Source organism: Bos taurus, chromosome 29 (assembly GCF_002263795.3).
Source record: "Bos taurus isolate L1 Dominette 01449 registration number 42190680 breed Hereford chromosome 29, ARS-UCD2.0, whole genome shotgun sequence".
NCBI classification, from domain to species: domain Eukaryota; kingdom Metazoa; phylum Chordata; class Mammalia; order Artiodactyla; family Bovidae; genus Bos; species Bos taurus.
This window is the reverse complement of record NC_037356.1, coordinates 48,715,281-48,732,157: the sequence shown is the minus strand read 5'-3', so window position 1 is coordinate 48,732,157 and position 16,877 is coordinate 48,715,281. Positions and strand designations below refer to the sequence as shown.

Below are 16,877 nucleotides of genomic sequence, written 5' to 3'. Positions count from 1 at the left end.
CACGAGTCTCCTTCAGGCAGGGTGTCGCTGCCCTCGATGGCTCCCAGCACCCTCCCCCGCTCAGCGGGGCTTCACTGGCTTCTGGTGTGCAGGGGGAGGGCAGGCGTAGCGCAGACCCCCATGTTGGAGGAGAGGCGTGGAGTCTGAAGTCCTGGCAGGCCTCCGTGTATTCAGGCTGTGCTGAAGGCAGCAGGGGCCCACTCTCATGTCCCTGGGTGGCAGTGGGGGGCTTTTCTCAGCCCCAACTGGGCCTGGGGACCGTCTCCATCTCCCTCCTCCCCACCCTTTCAGGCAGCTAGGGGAGGGTAAGTGAACCTCCAGGACTGAGGCTTCAGCCAAGCCTTTGACCCTGACCCGTGGGGGACATCAGTGTCGCAAACAGTCCAAAAACAGTTAACTCAGGAAAATACACCACCGCTTCTCTGCTTCCCCTGGTCTGAGGCACCAGCAAAAATACCGCTAGCCGTCGGATTTTGCTCTTTTCCGTCACCCTTTCCATTGTAAGCCATAATTTTCAGGGGTTTATAGGTCAGCTACTAAAAATATATATATAATAAACTTCTCCTTTTGACTAAAAGGGAGCAGTTAGAGATGAGAAGGCTGATGGGTGCGCGCGTGGACCGAGCCTTGAATTCTTCCACCGAAGCCGCGGCTCATGGCATCCCTCCCCACCCCCGCCTGCCTCTGGGCGCCTCCCCATGTCTCCCCCTCCCCCTTCTTCCCCCGCAGCCCGCCCCTCCCCCACTGTGGGCTCAACGAGCCACGAACACATCTGGGTCGTGCGGCCCCACCCTGGGGGACACCGGGGCCCACGAAGCTGGGGGCTTCAGAGAGGCTCGAGGTTCCACCTTGTGCGGGGTCTCGAGAACTTGAAAAGCTCAGGTCCCGCTCATTGCGCCTGCGGCCAGCCCGGCCCCTCCGGTGCCCACCTGAGTCCCACTGGGCAGCCGGGGTGTGGGTGGTTTCCCCGCAGCCAGGGAAACTGAGTCTTGGTCCCCACTCCGAGCCCTGCACGGGGTGTGTGTGTGTGTTCGTGTGTGTGATAAACCGAGAGCGAGGGCGGGGCCGCTCATCCCTAAATTAGTGCCCTGGTGCATGTGGGCGCGCGCCAGCGCTGCCAAGAGAAAGTCCCCGTTGTGCCCCGCCGTCCTAGGCTGCCCCCCTGAGCTCTAACTCCCTAACTTTTGGGGGGCGCCAGGGGTGAAAGCTGGAGGCAGTACAAGCACACAGGGGCTGATTTGCAGCAGTTTTCGGCCTCTTTATTTAGAACCCGGCGGACGAGGAGCCGGGGCAGTGGTGCAGACGGCTCAGGAACCATTTTTTAAAAAACAGATTTGTCTTCAAGTTTAAAATAATCATAATAGTAAAAAGAGACAGCGAAAGCGCGAAGAGACTGCAAGCTAGATGGGCTTGTACGGCAGCTACAGCTTGTGAGTGACCCACTCCCCCTAGAATACGCTATAAAAAATAAATTTACATTTGTTGATAACCAGATGCGAGTGAGGTGCCTTTGGCATAACCAATAACCGAGCTGCGGCGTGGCAGAGCGGCCCACGCCTCGACATAAATAGAAAATATAAGTTAGTATAATTTTAAAAACTTTTTGTACAAATATACAGGTTTTTTTCTTTTTTCCTTTTTTTTTGTCTTTTTTCATTTTTTTTGCACTGAGTTTCAGCAGAGATTAAACATTTTATATAAATGACTCTTAAAGCTTTACACCTTGGGGCCAGTGTACTCCTTGGGCAGAATACATTTAGATATAAAAGACGTTATTAATACATTGCACAGTTGTCAAACTTTAAACACGAAACCGAACGCTGCTCGCGGCAGCTGCCGCGGGTTGCTGCTACATGGACGGTCCCAGCCGAGGCCCAGCGCTCCTCTCCTGTCCACTGCCCAACGGGCTCCGTCAGGGCTCTTTGAGCACGAGGCTACGGGAGAGAGGCGCGGTGAACGAGGGGCGACAGAGGGGCCGCGAGGACCGCGCGGGGCGCCCCGCCCCACCCCCCCACCCCCGCCACGGCTGCCGCCCTCACCTCTCATCGCAGCCGCTTGCGCGGGGTTTGCTCAGCCGAGCCGACGGCTGGAGCGGCGCCAGGCGCGGCGCATCCCCCAGGAACCTCGTTCGACGCCTTGGCTTCGGGCGCGGGTCTCTTGCGCTTGGCGAAGAAGTCTACGGGCGACAGCGCGCGTCGCCGTTCAGGGCGGGGCGGGCCGAGGAGCCTGAGAGGGGCCGGGGCAGGGTGGGGGGCGCGCGGGCGGCTGCCGGGCCGGGGTGGGGGCGCCGTCCCCGCCCGCGCCGAGGTCCGCGGCGGGTCAGCTTTGTTTACGTCGCCGCGCAATGTGCTGTGTAAGCATTTCCCCTTGTCCCGCGGCCAAGCCCCCCGGGGCTACCGCCGCGCTTAACCCCCTCCGCGCCGCAATCGCGGCTCCGGGCCGCGCCCGAGGAGGGGCTTCGGTGGCCCCGGCGAGGACCGTGCTCGGAGGGGACCAGGGCGCGCCCTCCCAACCCCCCCGTGCGAACCTCTCGAGAGCACGACCACGGGGTGGGGACGGGGTGCGGGTGCAGCCTCGCCCCGCGCGGTGCGGGCCCTTTAACGCCACGGAGGAGGCGGGGACCAAGCGAGGCCCCCGAGGGCTGGGGAACCCGGCCGGCCGGACAAAGCAGGGCCGAGCCGGGCCGGGGCGGGGCCGCGCGGGACTCACCGGAGATGAGAGGCCCGGACAGCTTCTTGATCGCGGCGCCTCCGGCGGCGGCAGTGGTGGCAGCAGCGGCGGCGCTGGTGGCAGCGGCCGCAGTGCCCGGCGCGGGGCGCCCCGAAATCCCTGAGTGCGGCGGCTCGGCCTGGGGCTCCTGGCTGCGCGGCGGCGGGACCGCCTCCAGCTCGGAGCCCTCCTGAGGCGCCGGGGCCGCGGCCTGGGCAGGCACTACGGCCGGGCCGCTGGACGGCGACGCCGGCGCCTCCCCGAGGCCGTCGACAGACTCATCGGCCGGCGGCCCGGGAGGCGGGTTATTGACCGCGCCGTCCGGGCGGGGACGAGGCGCCAGAAGCAGGCGACAGCGCCCCACCTGCACCGTCTCGCGGTAGAAGGCGGGCACGGAGTCGCTGTCCACCTCGGTCCACTGCAGGCGACCGGGGCCTCGCAGTGGCATATCCAGCTGGAAGTTGTAGTCCCAGCGACGCTGGTCCTCGGCGCTCAGCTCGGCCAGGCGCATCTGCAGCTCGCGGCCCAGCTCCTCGTGGTCCACGGGCCCGAAGAGGCTGCGGCAGGCGCTGGTGCGCGCGATCATGGGAAAGGTGCGGCGGGCGACCAGGCGCTCCATTGCCAATGTGCTGCGGAGACACACGTCGGACGTGTCCGGGGGCTGCGCGGGCCGGGCGGCAGGAGAGGAGAGAAAAGGAGGAGGGAGGAGGAGAAGAGGGAAGGAGGGCGGGGGCCGCGTGCAAGTGAGACCCCGCGCAACCGGAGTCTGCATTTGCACAGGGACGCGGCGGGAGCGTGCCGCGGCGGCTACCTGGCTGTCGGGCAGCTGACTGCTCCTGAGGCTCGTTTGCGGTGTCGTCCGACCGGCGGCCGCGCCCCCTCTGTGCCTGTCCTCGCTCGTTCGGCTGGCTCTGGCCTGGCTGGCACCCACCGAGCGCAGAGCACTTGGCCTGTGGAACGCCCAGTCCTCGCGCGCCCCTTTATACGCGAGGGTCCCACCCCCCCCCCCCCCCCCCCGCGCGCGGGCCCTGATGCTATTAGCATAATGTAGTATTTTCAGTTTCAACAACACCGCGGCGATTGGCCGGCGCCGCGCTACCCCCGCCCCTCCGGCGGCCCGGCCCCCGCCCGCCGCCCATTGGCCCTGCGCACACACCCACCCGAGGGCGGGGCGGGGCGCGAGGGCCGATTGGCAGGGCGCGGGGCGCGCGCGGCGGCGGGGGCGGGGGCGGGGCGCGGGGCGGGGCCGGAGTTAAAGGGCGCTGCGGGCGGTAACGTGACACCGCGGCGCCCCGCCCCCTCGCCCCATTTCCCCCCCCCACCCCCACCCCCCGCTCCCGCCCCCCGCCAGCTCCTTTGTCTGCAAGGCGGGGGCTGCTAGGCGATGGTGGCGAGGGCCCCCCCACCCCACCCCAGCCCGCGCGCCCTCTCGGGCTTGGCGGGCGACGACCCCCCGGCAGGACCGGCGTTCAGCCTGGCCCAACTGGCCCCCCGGGGGTCGTCCAGCCGGGCCGTCTGCGCTCGGCCTTGGGCCTCCGGTGCCAGTTGACGGGCCTTGAAGCCGCCGCGGACAGCTCGTCCCTGACTGGAGCTAGAGGGGGTCTTCGGCTGCCCCCGCGCGGCCAGCCACGCCCAAGGCTTGTGTACCCGCCGGGGTTCCGCGCACCTGGAGCCCTAACACCTGCTAGACCGAAGGCCTTCGGCGCTAACAGAAAGAGGGCATTGGGGGACCAGGCGGAGGAAAGCTCTGCTCCACTGTTTTCTCCGAGGGAAAGTGGCAGACACCTTGAGGGCCAGCTGTAATCGTCTGGGGCCAGGGTCTGAAGACCCTAGCTCTTGAGGCCGCCCACCCTGCTCCGTGGATGGGAAACTGGCTGTGCCTATCCTGAGCTGTGCCTATCACGTCACTAACTGGATGCTCAGCTGCACAGGGCTTGGCCAGGGGCGGGGGGCTCTGGACTGCCCAGGCTGGCTGGCTAGAGGCTGTAGTGCTCCATATTGGACAGGGCACTGGAGGCTTCACTGGGGTGGCCTGGCCCTGCCCAGCCTGGGCCCCTGACTGCCTGTGCTGAATGCTGACCCTATCTCTGTCACCGAGGGAGGGCAGTCAGCTCTGCTCCAGAGCTGCACCTCTCTTCCTCCATCCTGGAAGGCTGGCACTCCTTCATTTGTGCCCATAAACATTGTTAATTGAAAAGTACACCCCTAAGAATGCTAGTGTGCCCACCCACAGTGGCAGGCAGAGAGGCCAGCCCAGAAAGGGCAGGCTCTGCCAGGCAGGGTCATGACCGCCTGCCTCCACTCCTTGGTGCTCTCTGGGCCGGGTCACAGGAGACCATCACATTCATCTGCTTCCCCTTGGCCCAGCCTGTCTGGGGGCTGAGAGCCTAGGAAGTGCCTCCAGCAGCCCAGGCAGGGATGTGACCTGCTAGGTGCCTACTGCAGGGCCCAGCAGAGCCCGGGGGAGCCCAGGGCCCAGTGAAGGAGGTGAGAGGAGGCTGGCCCAAACCCACCTGTCTGCCTCCCCCGCAGGGTCCCGTGGGTTCCGGGACACTCGGGGAATGGGGCTCCGGGATGACACTGCAGACGTCCCGGAGGTGGCTCAGGGGAGGCAAGGTTTGAAGGGAGGGGCATCAACCCAGCTGAGGGACAGGACAGGTTACCACTCTTGGCTCTGGAGAGCAGGACCAGAGGTGATGCTTTGTATCAATTTCTTTATTCTTTTTTGTGCACTCTAGTCCAAATTTCCCACAGCAAGTACAGATGCTACACATTTTTACCTTCAGGAAAATAAAAACAAAATGACAAAGGCTGCCCTGGCCCTGTGGATCCCTTGGGTGGGGCTCGTGTCTCCCAGCCTGGGCCTCCCCCCACCTGAGTGCCACGGCTGTGCCAGCCTCCCCAGAGGCCGTGTGCACAGATCACAGTGGGCAGTGAACACATAACGTGGAACCACGCCCCTAGGATTTCCCACCGGGTCAGAATGCCCCGGCTCCAGCCATCCAGGAAGGCAGGCCAGGGAAGGGCCAACTCCCAACCCAGGCTTTGTCTCCAGACTGTCTCCTTTCCACAAGAGAGAAGCCGCCACCCTCCCAGTCCCGCTCTGGACCCCGGGGACTGCGTGGGGTGAGCACCTGTCCGCCCAGGGCCCCACAGGGCGGGAGACCTAGCACGCTCCTCGTACACGACCGGGATCCGGCCCTAAACCAGGCCTCCACGAGACCCGCCCTCCGCAAGCATCATCCGTGGAGCGGCTTGGGAGGGCCGCCCCACCCACCTCGGGGCACACGGGACACCTCCATGGGTGCCAGCTGAGTCCAGGCAGGTGGGCCCCAGTGACAAGCCTCCACAGTGACAAGCCCAGCAGCCTGTGACCCAGAGCCTGATCTCCACGATCAGGGGTGGATGTGCCATCTCACCAGGTCACACAGTGCCGCAGCCGTGGAGCCCTCGGGCAGCTGAGCCCTGGGCAAGATGGTTGGTGGGGCGGGGGGGCCCTCACTGAGCCCACCTGTCCTACAGGGGAGGGAGCAGAGAGCCTGGGTGAGCCGCCAGGGCCGCAAGGCAGGGTTTAGACCCACCCCACCACCAGGCTTCTGACTTCCTACTTAACACTTCTCCAGGGGCCTTGGGGACACCTCCTCTCGGGGCCACCTTCTTAGTGAAGGGAGGTGACTTTCTGAGTCTGGGATCTAGAATTTGATCCAGGGTGGTACCCACTGGCCTACTAAACCTGCTGGTCCCAGGAGTGGGCTAGGTCCCCCCTGAACCTGGGATGGGGGGTGGGGGGGTGCTGAGTTCTGCCCTGAGAAGAGGCCCACAGCCTCTGAGAGCGAGCATCTATCTAGGCACAACAACCAGGCTCTACTTTTGTAATTAAAAATGTAGCCGAAGGAAAAAAACAAGGGAAAAGGAAAAAGGTTTGTACAGGCATCAGAACCGGGAGGGGTGTGGCTACTCTTGCCCCCAAATCCTGCAAGAGGGGAGGGGAGCAGAGCCTATTTGCAGCAGGGATGAGGGGGGCGGGGTAGCAGGCCTAAGCACCGGGCCCCCTGCTGGCATCCTGCATCACCCTGGGCCAACCGAGGAGGGCACAGGAAAAGCTGTGAGCTCACCAAACCTCTGCCTTCTCCTCTAAGCACACTGAACCACATGGTTCTCCCCAAGCCCTTAGCGGCCGGGAGTTGGGGGGGCTACAGAACGTGGGTAGGGGTCACTTCCCCACCAGGCCCGCAGGGCAATCCTCTGCCTCCCCGCTGCAGGGGGCAGGAGCCCCGAAAGCCCATCCAGAGTGGGACCCCCCCCCCAGCGTGGGACTCCCCCAGCCCCAGCGGTGCCCTCTGCACACCCACGTGACCATCTTGGGAGTGCGAAATGAACTTTTAGAGCATCTTCAGCCACTGTAAAAATGAGGGGTGTCTGCGACAGACACTGGTTCCCCCGACTCCCATAGATGGCCCAGGGATACCCAGGCGGGCACTTTGTAGGCGAGGAGCGAAGGTTGGGGAAGACCCAAGGGCCTGCTCCAGCTTAAAGTGGTCAAGGCCCCGGTGGGGTTTAGTCCTCCCAAAGCCCCCCAGGCAGTCATGGCTATTGTGGGCTCTGTTTACAGCTGTGGAGGCTGAGGCTGGGAGAGGGAGCTGTTCTGGACTTAAGCGGGAGCCTGGTCCCTGGTGCCTGGAAAGCGCCATCCTCAGCCGCATGCTGCCCCCTGCTGGCCGAGTCCCCCACAAGCCGCCTCTCTAGCTGCCCCAAATCCCCTTTTCCCGGGGGTCCCACTGGGCCAGTGTGTGTTGGGGGGCTCATCCCCCACAGTTCTCCTGGGCCTCTCTTGTGTCTGTGCCCCTCCCAGCAGCTCCCCAACTGCTATACAGAGCGGCGCCCCATCTGAGAAGTCTGGAGGGACACGGTGAACGCTGACCTTGCGTTGGAATTGACCTTTTTAGTGGAGAACCTCTGTGAAATGACTGCTTCTGCAGCTCCCCCACCGCACTGTCAGCGACCTCCAGCCTGCCCTGCACCCCAGCTGGGCACCTTGCCTCATAAACCTTTCCAGAACCTGCAGAGGGAGACGTTTTGATGCCCATTTTCCAAGAGAGGAGCCCAGGGCTCAGACAGGTTAAGCACACTGCCTGTGGTCACCCAGCGCTCAAGGGCAGCTGGTTCGTGCCCCTGGCCCAGCCCCCTGGACTCCTCTGAGGGTCTGGTAGGCAGGAAAGCAGGAGAGGAAAGAAGTCAAGAGCCCACAGGTCAACCTCCCCTGACATTGCTCCCAAGCCCTGCAGGGATGGCTGACCCCTAGGGTTCATCCCACCAGGGAGCTGACCATGCTCCTGCTGGGTCAAGTCTTCCTTCCCCCATGTAGGTCTTAGCTTGTCCACCTGGCGCCCACCAGGGCAAGGCCCTCCACCAGCCCATGCAGAGTGCCGGGGGTGTTAAGGCGCATCCCGCAGTAGCGAATCGCACCAAGGCTCCGGGCCGGCCCGCAGGCCACTCTAAGCCTCACTTTCCCTCGTCTGTAAGATGGGGCCTCCAAGGGGTATGGAGAGTTACAGATTAACCGACAGCCCCCAGCGATGGGCGGCCCGACCGGCTCTGAGCCCCCGCGCCTGCTCAGGAGGGTTCCCGGCGCACTTGGCCGGCGCCCAGCGCCCGCGCGGCCGGGCTGTCCCTCCCGCACCGAGTTCCCGCGCTTGGCTCGCCCCGCCCCCAGCCCCCCCAGGACGGGCTGTTCTCGGGCCGCTGCCAGGCACGTCCTCCGCAGGTGCCGGCCTCCCTCCGCTGACGCGTCCACAAGCTGCACGATGCGAATCCGAAGCTCCGATTACAGGAACGGCCTTGTGCTCGGGGGTCCGGGCCGGGGTCCTCACGCCCCCCTCCCCTGAGTCGGCGGGAGGGACTGGGCAGCCCTGGGTGGGGGGAGTAGGGGGAACAGGAGCAGCCCTGGGCCCCAGAGCGCCCCAGCCCCAACTCCAAAATAGCCCGGGGCGGCTCTCCGCGCTCTCCCCGGGGTCTCAGGCAGGGGGATCCCCCGTCCCACCTTGCCGCGGACTTTTCTGGCTTTAGTCCTGAAAGGCCCCGGAGACCCTGGTCACCCAAGGCTCCAGACAGAGCTTCCCAGGGCTGAGGAGGGGGTCCTGGGGCAGGGGGCAGGCACCGAGGAGGGTCCCAGGGCCCACCTCAGACCCCCTCTGTGGTCAGCTCTGAGCCCCACCAGGCTTCCCTCCTCCTCGCCTGCAGGAGACAGACTGGACGGTCCTACCTCGGGAATAAACTGCCCCCATCCCCAGACCTCATGCCCACGATGCCCCCCACTTCCTGTCTCGTCTTCTTGAATTAGTGGGGTCCCCCATGAGCATCTTCTGTCCACCCGGGTACACCGGGGACCCACCTCCCACCCTGCTTCCCCTACCCAACCTGGTTTAGGAGCAGCTGAAATGCCAGGGAGGAGGTGTGAGCGCGTCCCCCGCCCCCCCCACCCCGCCCCCCAGCGGGACCTGGTCTGCAGTCACCCAACAAGAGAGGGGGTTCCGGGCCTCAGAGAGACCTTGTTTGAGACCCCACTGAGCACTGGTACTGACCCAGTACTGGGCGGCCAGCCCCGGGGCGTCCCGGGTCAGGGCAGGATGCAGGAGCCGCTGCCGCCCTAGCCACCCGTCCCCTCCCCCTTGTCCACTCTTTCTTCACGTTTCCCCAACTCCCCCTGGGCGAGTTTCCAAGGTGAGCGCAGCAGCTGATCAGGACAGGGGTCAGGAGGTGAAAGCCGGCCCTCCCCAGGGCTGGGCAAAGTGGGCGCTTGGCGCCAGGGGTGTCTGTCCCGCCCCCCTCTCCCCGCAGAGGGGCTGAGGCCAGGGGGGCCGTCCTGCACGTGAGCGGCCGCCCCGGCCCCGGCCCCGGCCCCCTCCCCACTCGGCCTCCGCGGCCCCGAAGCCGGAGACTGGAGGCCTGCTGCCCCCTGGTGTCCACTGGTGGCACCGCCGTCCGCTGCAGCCCGCCCAGCGCGCACACGGGACCCGAGCCGTGCCCCAGCCCGGCCCCCCGCCCTCGCCTGCGCACCTTGCCCCTTCCTCACTGTGTGGGTGGTTCGGACAAGGGCCTCATCCCCTGTGACCCCTGAGCCTCAAGTCTAAGGTTGGGGTGGGGGCCTGCCCAGTGTGGAAGTGGAGCCGGGAAGCCTCAGTTTCAAAACCGTCCTGGCACCCCTAGGTGTCACTCACACCTTAGTGGGAAGTAGCGCTGGGCCCCTCCTGTCTCCAGGGCTGTGTGGGAGCCAGGGAGCCAGGGAGCAGGGAGCAGGGCCGGGGACGGGGGAGGCAAAGAAGCCACAGACCCCAGGTGAAGCCCTGCCGCCCTCCCCTCCCCGCTTCCCCAGGCCCGACCCCGCCCTTCCCTTCCCCTCACTCCTTCCCTCCTTCCCCGCTGCCCCGTCACGCCCCACCCTCCTTCTCTTCTTCTCCTCAGGGCCCGCCAGGGGCCAGGCCTCACCCCAGTGCCCCTGCCTTCGCCCCCTCCACTGGGGTCGCTGGTCTGAGCCCCCCTCTAAGGCCTGCCGGTGGCTGCGCGCTGCAGGGCCTGGGCAGCCGCTGCAGGGCCTGGGCAGCCGCTGCAGGGCCTGGGCAGCCGCTGCAGGGCCCTTCCTCCTGAAGAGCAGCTGGGGAGCCCCTTGGTGGTCCAGTGGTTTGAACTGGGCGCGTTCACTGGCATGTGCCTGGGTTTGACCCCTGGTCTGCGAACTGAACTCTGATCCACCTAATAACATCAACAACCAAATCAGTAATCGTAACTCTGGTTTCTGGGCTGGGAGCCAGGGCCTGGAGCCATGTGGGCACATGCGGGCCCCTTAGGCGGGAGCATCTGACTGGGGAGCAGCAGATAAGACGCAAGCTTGAGAGGACGTGCGTTCCCCGCATTCTCCATCAGCTGTCCACACCCGAAAATAAGCCTACACCCCGAGGGAACCCTGCAAGACGCCAGGGAAGGCCTGCAATCCACCTCCAAGCCACCGACAACCAGGCACAAGCCCTGATCCTCCACAGCTCCTGGGGGCAGGGGTCGTGCCACGAGGGGGAGGCAGGCTCCAGAAGGAGCCCCCAGCAGGGGCCAGTCCAGGTCTGGGACGAGGAGGAGGTGCTTAGGAGGGGAGGGGGCCCCAAGGCAGGGAAGGGGCTGGGCATTCCCAGCCCATCGCGGCTGGTGCCCCGCAGAAGGAGACGGGCATGGGCCGGGTGGGGGCTGGAGAGGGCTGGCTCGCAGGGCCTGGGGCTCCGTCTGGCTCAGGACTGGTTTCATCCTGAAGGCACAGGGAGCACCGGAGCTTTCTAGCTGGGGGTCCAGGCTCCTGTGGTTTGAGTGGTGGAGGCAGGTGCCAGCGCCTGGGAACGAGGTGAGAAAGGCAGTCAAGCGGGTAATGACGGGGCCCCAGGCCGGGGGCTGGGGACCCAGCAGGTCTGAGGGCTCCAGGAGCCTGGGGCGGCGGCAGGCAGAAGGAGGGGGGACTCAGGAGGACGACGCCTCGTGACTTTGGAGCGCAGGTGGCAGGTGAAAGGCAGCAGGCCCTTGCTGGGGGTCAGGGGGTCTGGCCACCAGCCACAGCTGCCCCCAGGGTGCTGGGGAGCCCGGATTCCTGCTGGTGGCATCTGGCTTTTCCACCTCTGCCACTTTACTCCCTGCTGGTCGGCTTCACACAACAGGAGGAACGGGCCGGGGGGAGATCTGTGGGCTCTGAAGCTGGGCAGAGTGACCGCCCCCTCCTGGGGCCAAGGAAGGACGGGTGGCTGCTCTGCACCTCACTTTCTCACCTGTGTGGTTCCTGAAGAGGCTCAGAGGCCGTGTCTGCGTGCCTGGCCCAGCGGCCCCTGCTTGAGAAGGGCCAGCAGCCTCCCTGTGGGTCTCTCCCTCCAGACCTAGCGGAAGGGCAGGGCACAGCTGAGCCCTGAGGACCCCACTGGCTGCCTTTGTAATAAAACCTAGACGTTCGCTCCGAGCCCAGGGATGTGGGCTGGCAGCGTGACTCAGACCCCAGCAAAAGCATCTGCGTCACCCAGTCATGTGCGGTTCCCCAATAAACCGTCAGACGGGATGAAGCGGTCTTTAAGTAACAAGCAGCTGGGACCCCGGCCCACCCAGGGGTGACTGTGGATGCAGATCGCCGTGCCTGGTGGGCCTCCAGCTAATGCTCAGGCCGTCCAAACCACTGCACACATGCCCGACTCTCACCAGTGGCCCTGGCTGGGACCCAGCTGCTGCTGGCACCACACCCGCTCTGTGCCAGGCAGCCACCCCCAGCCATGCAACTTGCGTGCAAATTGCTCCATTAAACCCGCATATGTGTCTTACGAGGGAGGAATTAGCGTTGTCCCCTTTGCCCCAGCAGTAAAGAATCCGCCCGCATATCAAATTACCAATGGCATTTTTTTCACAGAACTAAACAAAAAATTTCACAATTCGTATGGGAACACAAAAGACCTCAAATAGCCAAAGCAGTCTTGAGAGGAAGAAGAATGGAGCTGGAGAAATCAACTTACCTGATTTCAGGTATATACCACAAAGGTCTAGGCTATACTACAAAGCCACAGTCATCAAGACAGTATGGTCCTGGCACGGAAACAGAAGACCAAACCAATGCAACAAGAGAGAAAGCTCAGAGATAAACCCACACACCTATGGGCACCTTATCTTTGACAAAGGAGGCAAAAATACGCAATTGGGAAAAGGTAGTCTCTTCAATCAGAGAAGGCATGGCACCCCACTCCAGTACTCTTGCCTGGAAAATCCCGTGGACAGAGGAGCCTGGTGGGCTGCAGTCCATGGGGTCACTAGGAGTCAGACATGACTGAGCGACTTTGCTTTCACTTTTCACTTTCATGCATTGGAGAAGGAAATGGCAGCCCACTCCAGTGTTCTTCCCTGGAGAATCCCAGGGATGGTGGAGCCTGCTGGGCTGCCGTCTATGGGGTCACACACAGTTGGACATGACTGAGGTGACTTAGCAGCAGCAGCAGGAGTCTCTTCAATAAGTGGTGCTGGGAGAACTGGACAGCTACATGTAAAAGAATGAAATTAGAACACTTCCTAACACCATACACAAAGATAAACTTCAAATGGATTAAAGACCTAAATGTAAGAGCACGCATGCTGTGTCTGACTCTTTGTGACCCCATGGACTGTAGCCTGCCAGACTCCTCTGTCCATGGGATTCTCCAGGCAAGAATACCAGAGTGGGTTGCCATGCCTTCCTCCAGGGGATCTTCCCAGCCCAGGAATCAAACCCACGTCTCCCTCGGCTCCTGCACTGCAAGTGGATTCTTTACCACTGAGCCACCAAGGAAGCCCCAAAATATAAGACCAGAAACTATAAACCCTTAGAAGAAAACACAGGCAGAGCACTGTATGACAGAAATCATAGCAAGATCCTCTATGACCCACCTCCTAGGATAATGGAAATAAGAGGAAAAATAAACAAACGAGACCTAATTAAACGTAAAGCTTTGCACAGCAAAGGAAAGTATAAACGAGGTGAGAAGACAACCCTCAGAATGGGAGAAAATAATAGCAAACAGAACAACTGACACATGGTTAATTTCCAAAGTACGCAAAGCGGCTCATACAACCCAACAGCAGAAAAGCAGACACCCATCAAAAGTGGGCAGAAGACCTAAGCAGACATTTCTTCAAAGAAAATATATGAACGGCTACTAAGCACGTGGAAAGATCCTCAACATCGCTCATTATTAGAGAAACGCACATCAGAACTATAATGAGACGTCACCGCACACTGGTCAGCATGGCCATCGTCGAAAAATCCACGAGCAGCAAGTGCTGGAGGGAGCGTGGAGAAAAGGGAGCGCTCTTGCACTGCTGGTGGGAATGCAAATTGATACAGCCACTGTGGAAGATGGTATGGAGGCTCCTTTAAAAACCAGGAATAAAGCCACCATAGGGCCCAGCAATCCCACTTCTAGGCATATACCCTGAGGAAACCAGAACTGAAAAATACACACATCCCTCAGTGTCCACGGCAGCGCTCTTCAATAGCGGGGACGCAGAAGCAACCTAGGTGTCCACTGACGGATGAATGGATAAAGAGGCTGCGATTCGCACATATGATGGAATACTACTCAGCCATAAAAAGGAACGCATTTGGGTCAGTTCTAATGAGGTGGATGAACCTAGAGCCCATTATACAGAGCGAAATAAGTCAGAAAGAGAAAAACGAATATCGTATATTAACTCACATATGTGGAACCTAGAAGGATGGTGCTGCGGTCAGGGAAGCGATGGAGACGCAGAGACAGCACACTCATGGACACGGTGGGGAGGGAGAGGGTGAGATGAATGGAGAGCGCAGCAGGGAAGCGTATACACTAACACAGGTAAATAGACAGCCAGTGGGAATTTGCCGTATGACTCAGGGAGCTCACACCAGGGCTCTGTAACAACCTCGAGGGCTGGGAAAGGGCGGGAGGTGGGAGAGAGTTTCAAGAGGGAGGGGGCGTGTGCACGTGCATGCCCGCCAAGTCGCTTCCGTTGTGTCCGACTCTTTGCGACCCTGTGGACTGTGGCCCACCAGGCTCCTCTGTCCATGGGATTCTCCAGACAAGAATACTGGAGCGGGTTGCCATGCCCTCCTCCAGGGGAACTTCCCAACCCAGGGATTGACCCTGCATCTCCAGCGACATCTGCACTACAGACAAGATTCTTCACCGCTGAGCCACCGAAGGCCTGACATATGTACACCTATGGCTAATTCATGTTAATGAATGACAGAAATTAAACCAATATTATAAAGCAATCATCAATCAATTAAAAGTAAAGAAATATAATTTAAAAAAAAATCTGCCTGCAATGAAGGAGACACAGGAGACTCAGGTTTGATCCCTGGATCAGGAAGACCCCCTGCAGGAGGAAATGGCAACCCGCTCCAATATGCTTGCCTGAAAAATTCCATGGACAGAGGAGCGGGGCAGGCTATAGTCCATGGGCTCGCAAAGAACTAGACATGACTGAGCAACTGAGCACACACACCATTTCACAGACGGGGAAGCTGAGGCTTGAGAGGACAAGATGCTCGCCGAGCCTGGCTAAGCCGTGGACGTGCTGACCCAGCAGGGCTGCCTGCAGAGCAGGTCTGGCCCCTGCTTGGCCACTGTTGGCTCCATGACCTTGCAGAGCCCCTCTTCCTTGACTGTCAGATCAAGGCCTGGACCAGAGGTGTCCCACTCGTGCCCTGGCTGTGTTCACCGGTTCATCCGGCAGGGCTGAGTCCCAGGGTGGCAGGGGCAGAGAGAGAGGCCCAGGTCATCCCTCGTAGCTAGCATTCCCATTCGCAAAATGCGTGCGAGACCTGACCACCCCCGAAGCTGGGCATCAACCAGAGGCCCAGGGGCAGAAAGGCAGCAGGGGCCCTAGAAACCTACCCACCAGATCCCAGGGTGCCCAGAGCAGAGATGGGCAGCTGCTGCTTGTCACTCCTGGAGCCGTCAGCGTGGCTGCCCCCAACAGAAACCAAATAGCCAGGCTCCTTGAAACTGCCGTCCTGGCGGCGGGAGAGGACCAGAGCTGGCCAGGGCGGGGCTCTAGGGTAAGAAGGGCCGTGTGGGTTTGTGACTTCTCTTCTGGGTCCTAGGAGTCTCCCTGCTTCTCCCTGGATTCTCTGCTGAGTTCCTGATGAGCGGAGGTTCCAGGAGACGTGGACATGGGATGGATGGTCAGAACATGGCGGTCCCTTCGGGCAGGAGATGAAGGCCCAGGACGGGAGGAGGTGGTCCTTGGGGAGAGAGAGCAAGCTCCCTCCAAGTCCCTCAGGCCTGTACCTGTCTCAGGGACCGCAACACCAGGAGCACGTGGAGAGGAACGCGTCCAGACCACGTGTCCTGCCTCAGGCCCTCCCTGCGCCCAGCCTGGTGCACAGGTGTGTGTGTCTCTTCCCTGAGCCCTGCTCTCCCAGCCTGGTGCACAGGTGTGTGTGACTCTTCCCTGAACCCTGCTTTCTTGTGAAGTTGGAAGGCTCGTCTTTTGTTTCCACACTGCCCTTTGGCCCTCCCACCATCGCCCCATGCCTGACCATTGGCGACCAGCCACTCGCCCCTGGCTCTCCTGGATGGACACCCCTCCCTTGAGGCTGCAGTTCCTTCAGAACCCCAGGGCCCTGGAGATGGGGCCTGCGACCTTACCATGCCACCCCCACTCTGCCGACCGGGCTGCCCCCCACCCCAGCGTCCCCCCGTCCTTCCTGTAGTCAAAGCCCAGTGTGAGTCTGTCTGGCTTCCAGGGACCTGAGAGGCAGGATAATTGGGTGGCCCCGCTTGTCTGGAACAGTTCCTGTTTGCACATGGCAAGCCCCAGGTCCCAGGCAAGCTGGGGCCATCAGCACCTCCTTGAGGGTCTCAAGAGCAGGGTCCCCTGGTCCTCCTCTCCTCTGGTCACAGGAACGCGTGGCCATCACATAGTGTACCCCAGCGGTCATCTGAGGGCCCCAGGGCCTCTGGTCTGCAGGCCTCTGGCCTGGATGCCACCTCCAGCAGCCTACGCACCGTGCTTCCCATCAAAGCTGTCTTCCTCTCCCGGCTGTGGCCGTCGGCCAGCAAGAGCCCCTGGAGTGAGTGACCCCCCACCGCACCACGTGGCCCCAGCGCCCTAGCGCTGGGCCGGGAGTGGGGCAGAGCCAGTGGGTGAGAGCTGGGTCCCCAGGCCTTGCCTCTGCCTGGACCCTGGGTCCAGGGGGCCCCGCATCACAAGAAGCCAGGGGAGAAGCCCCCGGCGGCTGGCAGAGCCTCCTCGGGGACGTGGGCAGGCCCAGTCCTGAAGGCCCAGCCCTCGGACCCCACCCACAGGGGAGTCGGAACCCACACGAGGCCCAGCTCCTGCCCCTCCTCCAGGAAGTCCCTGCCCAGACTGCGGTCCCCGAGGTCTACATCACAGACTCCAGTTCTGGTAGGCTCCTCGGCACCTGAGCCGGGAAGACCAGCTCTCCCAGAGACCTGCCCCAGGCCCTGGTCCTGCTCCAGCCAAAACCTCCTTGGCTTCCCTGAAGAGGTGCTGTCATGGTGAGCCCTTGGGGAAGAGTTTAGGCACAGTTCCACGACACCCCCGTCAGCCCCCTCTTGGGCCTCTCTCCCAAGCTGTTGTTCAGTCGCTCAGTCATGTCCGACTCTTTGCAACTCCATGGA

At 62.3% G+C, this 16,877-nt stretch overlaps 1 protein-coding gene across 1 annotated transcript; it reads right to left on the bottom strand.

Annotated features, from left to right (window-relative positions):
- Window positions 1-1,656: 1,656 nt before the first annotated feature.
- On the bottom strand, window positions 1,657-3,663 carry CDKN1C (cyclin dependent kinase inhibitor 1C). The gene is given in 4 exon segments (NM_001077903.2): window positions 1,657-1,934; window positions 2,040-2,176; window positions 2,710-3,338; window positions 3,521-3,663. Coding segments are annotated over 2 exon segments (753 nt in total). The 5' UTR covers window positions 3,329-3,338; window positions 3,521-3,663; the 3' UTR covers window positions 1,657-1,934; window positions 2,040-2,042.
- Between the last annotated feature and the right edge of the window lie 13,214 nt (window positions 3,664-16,877).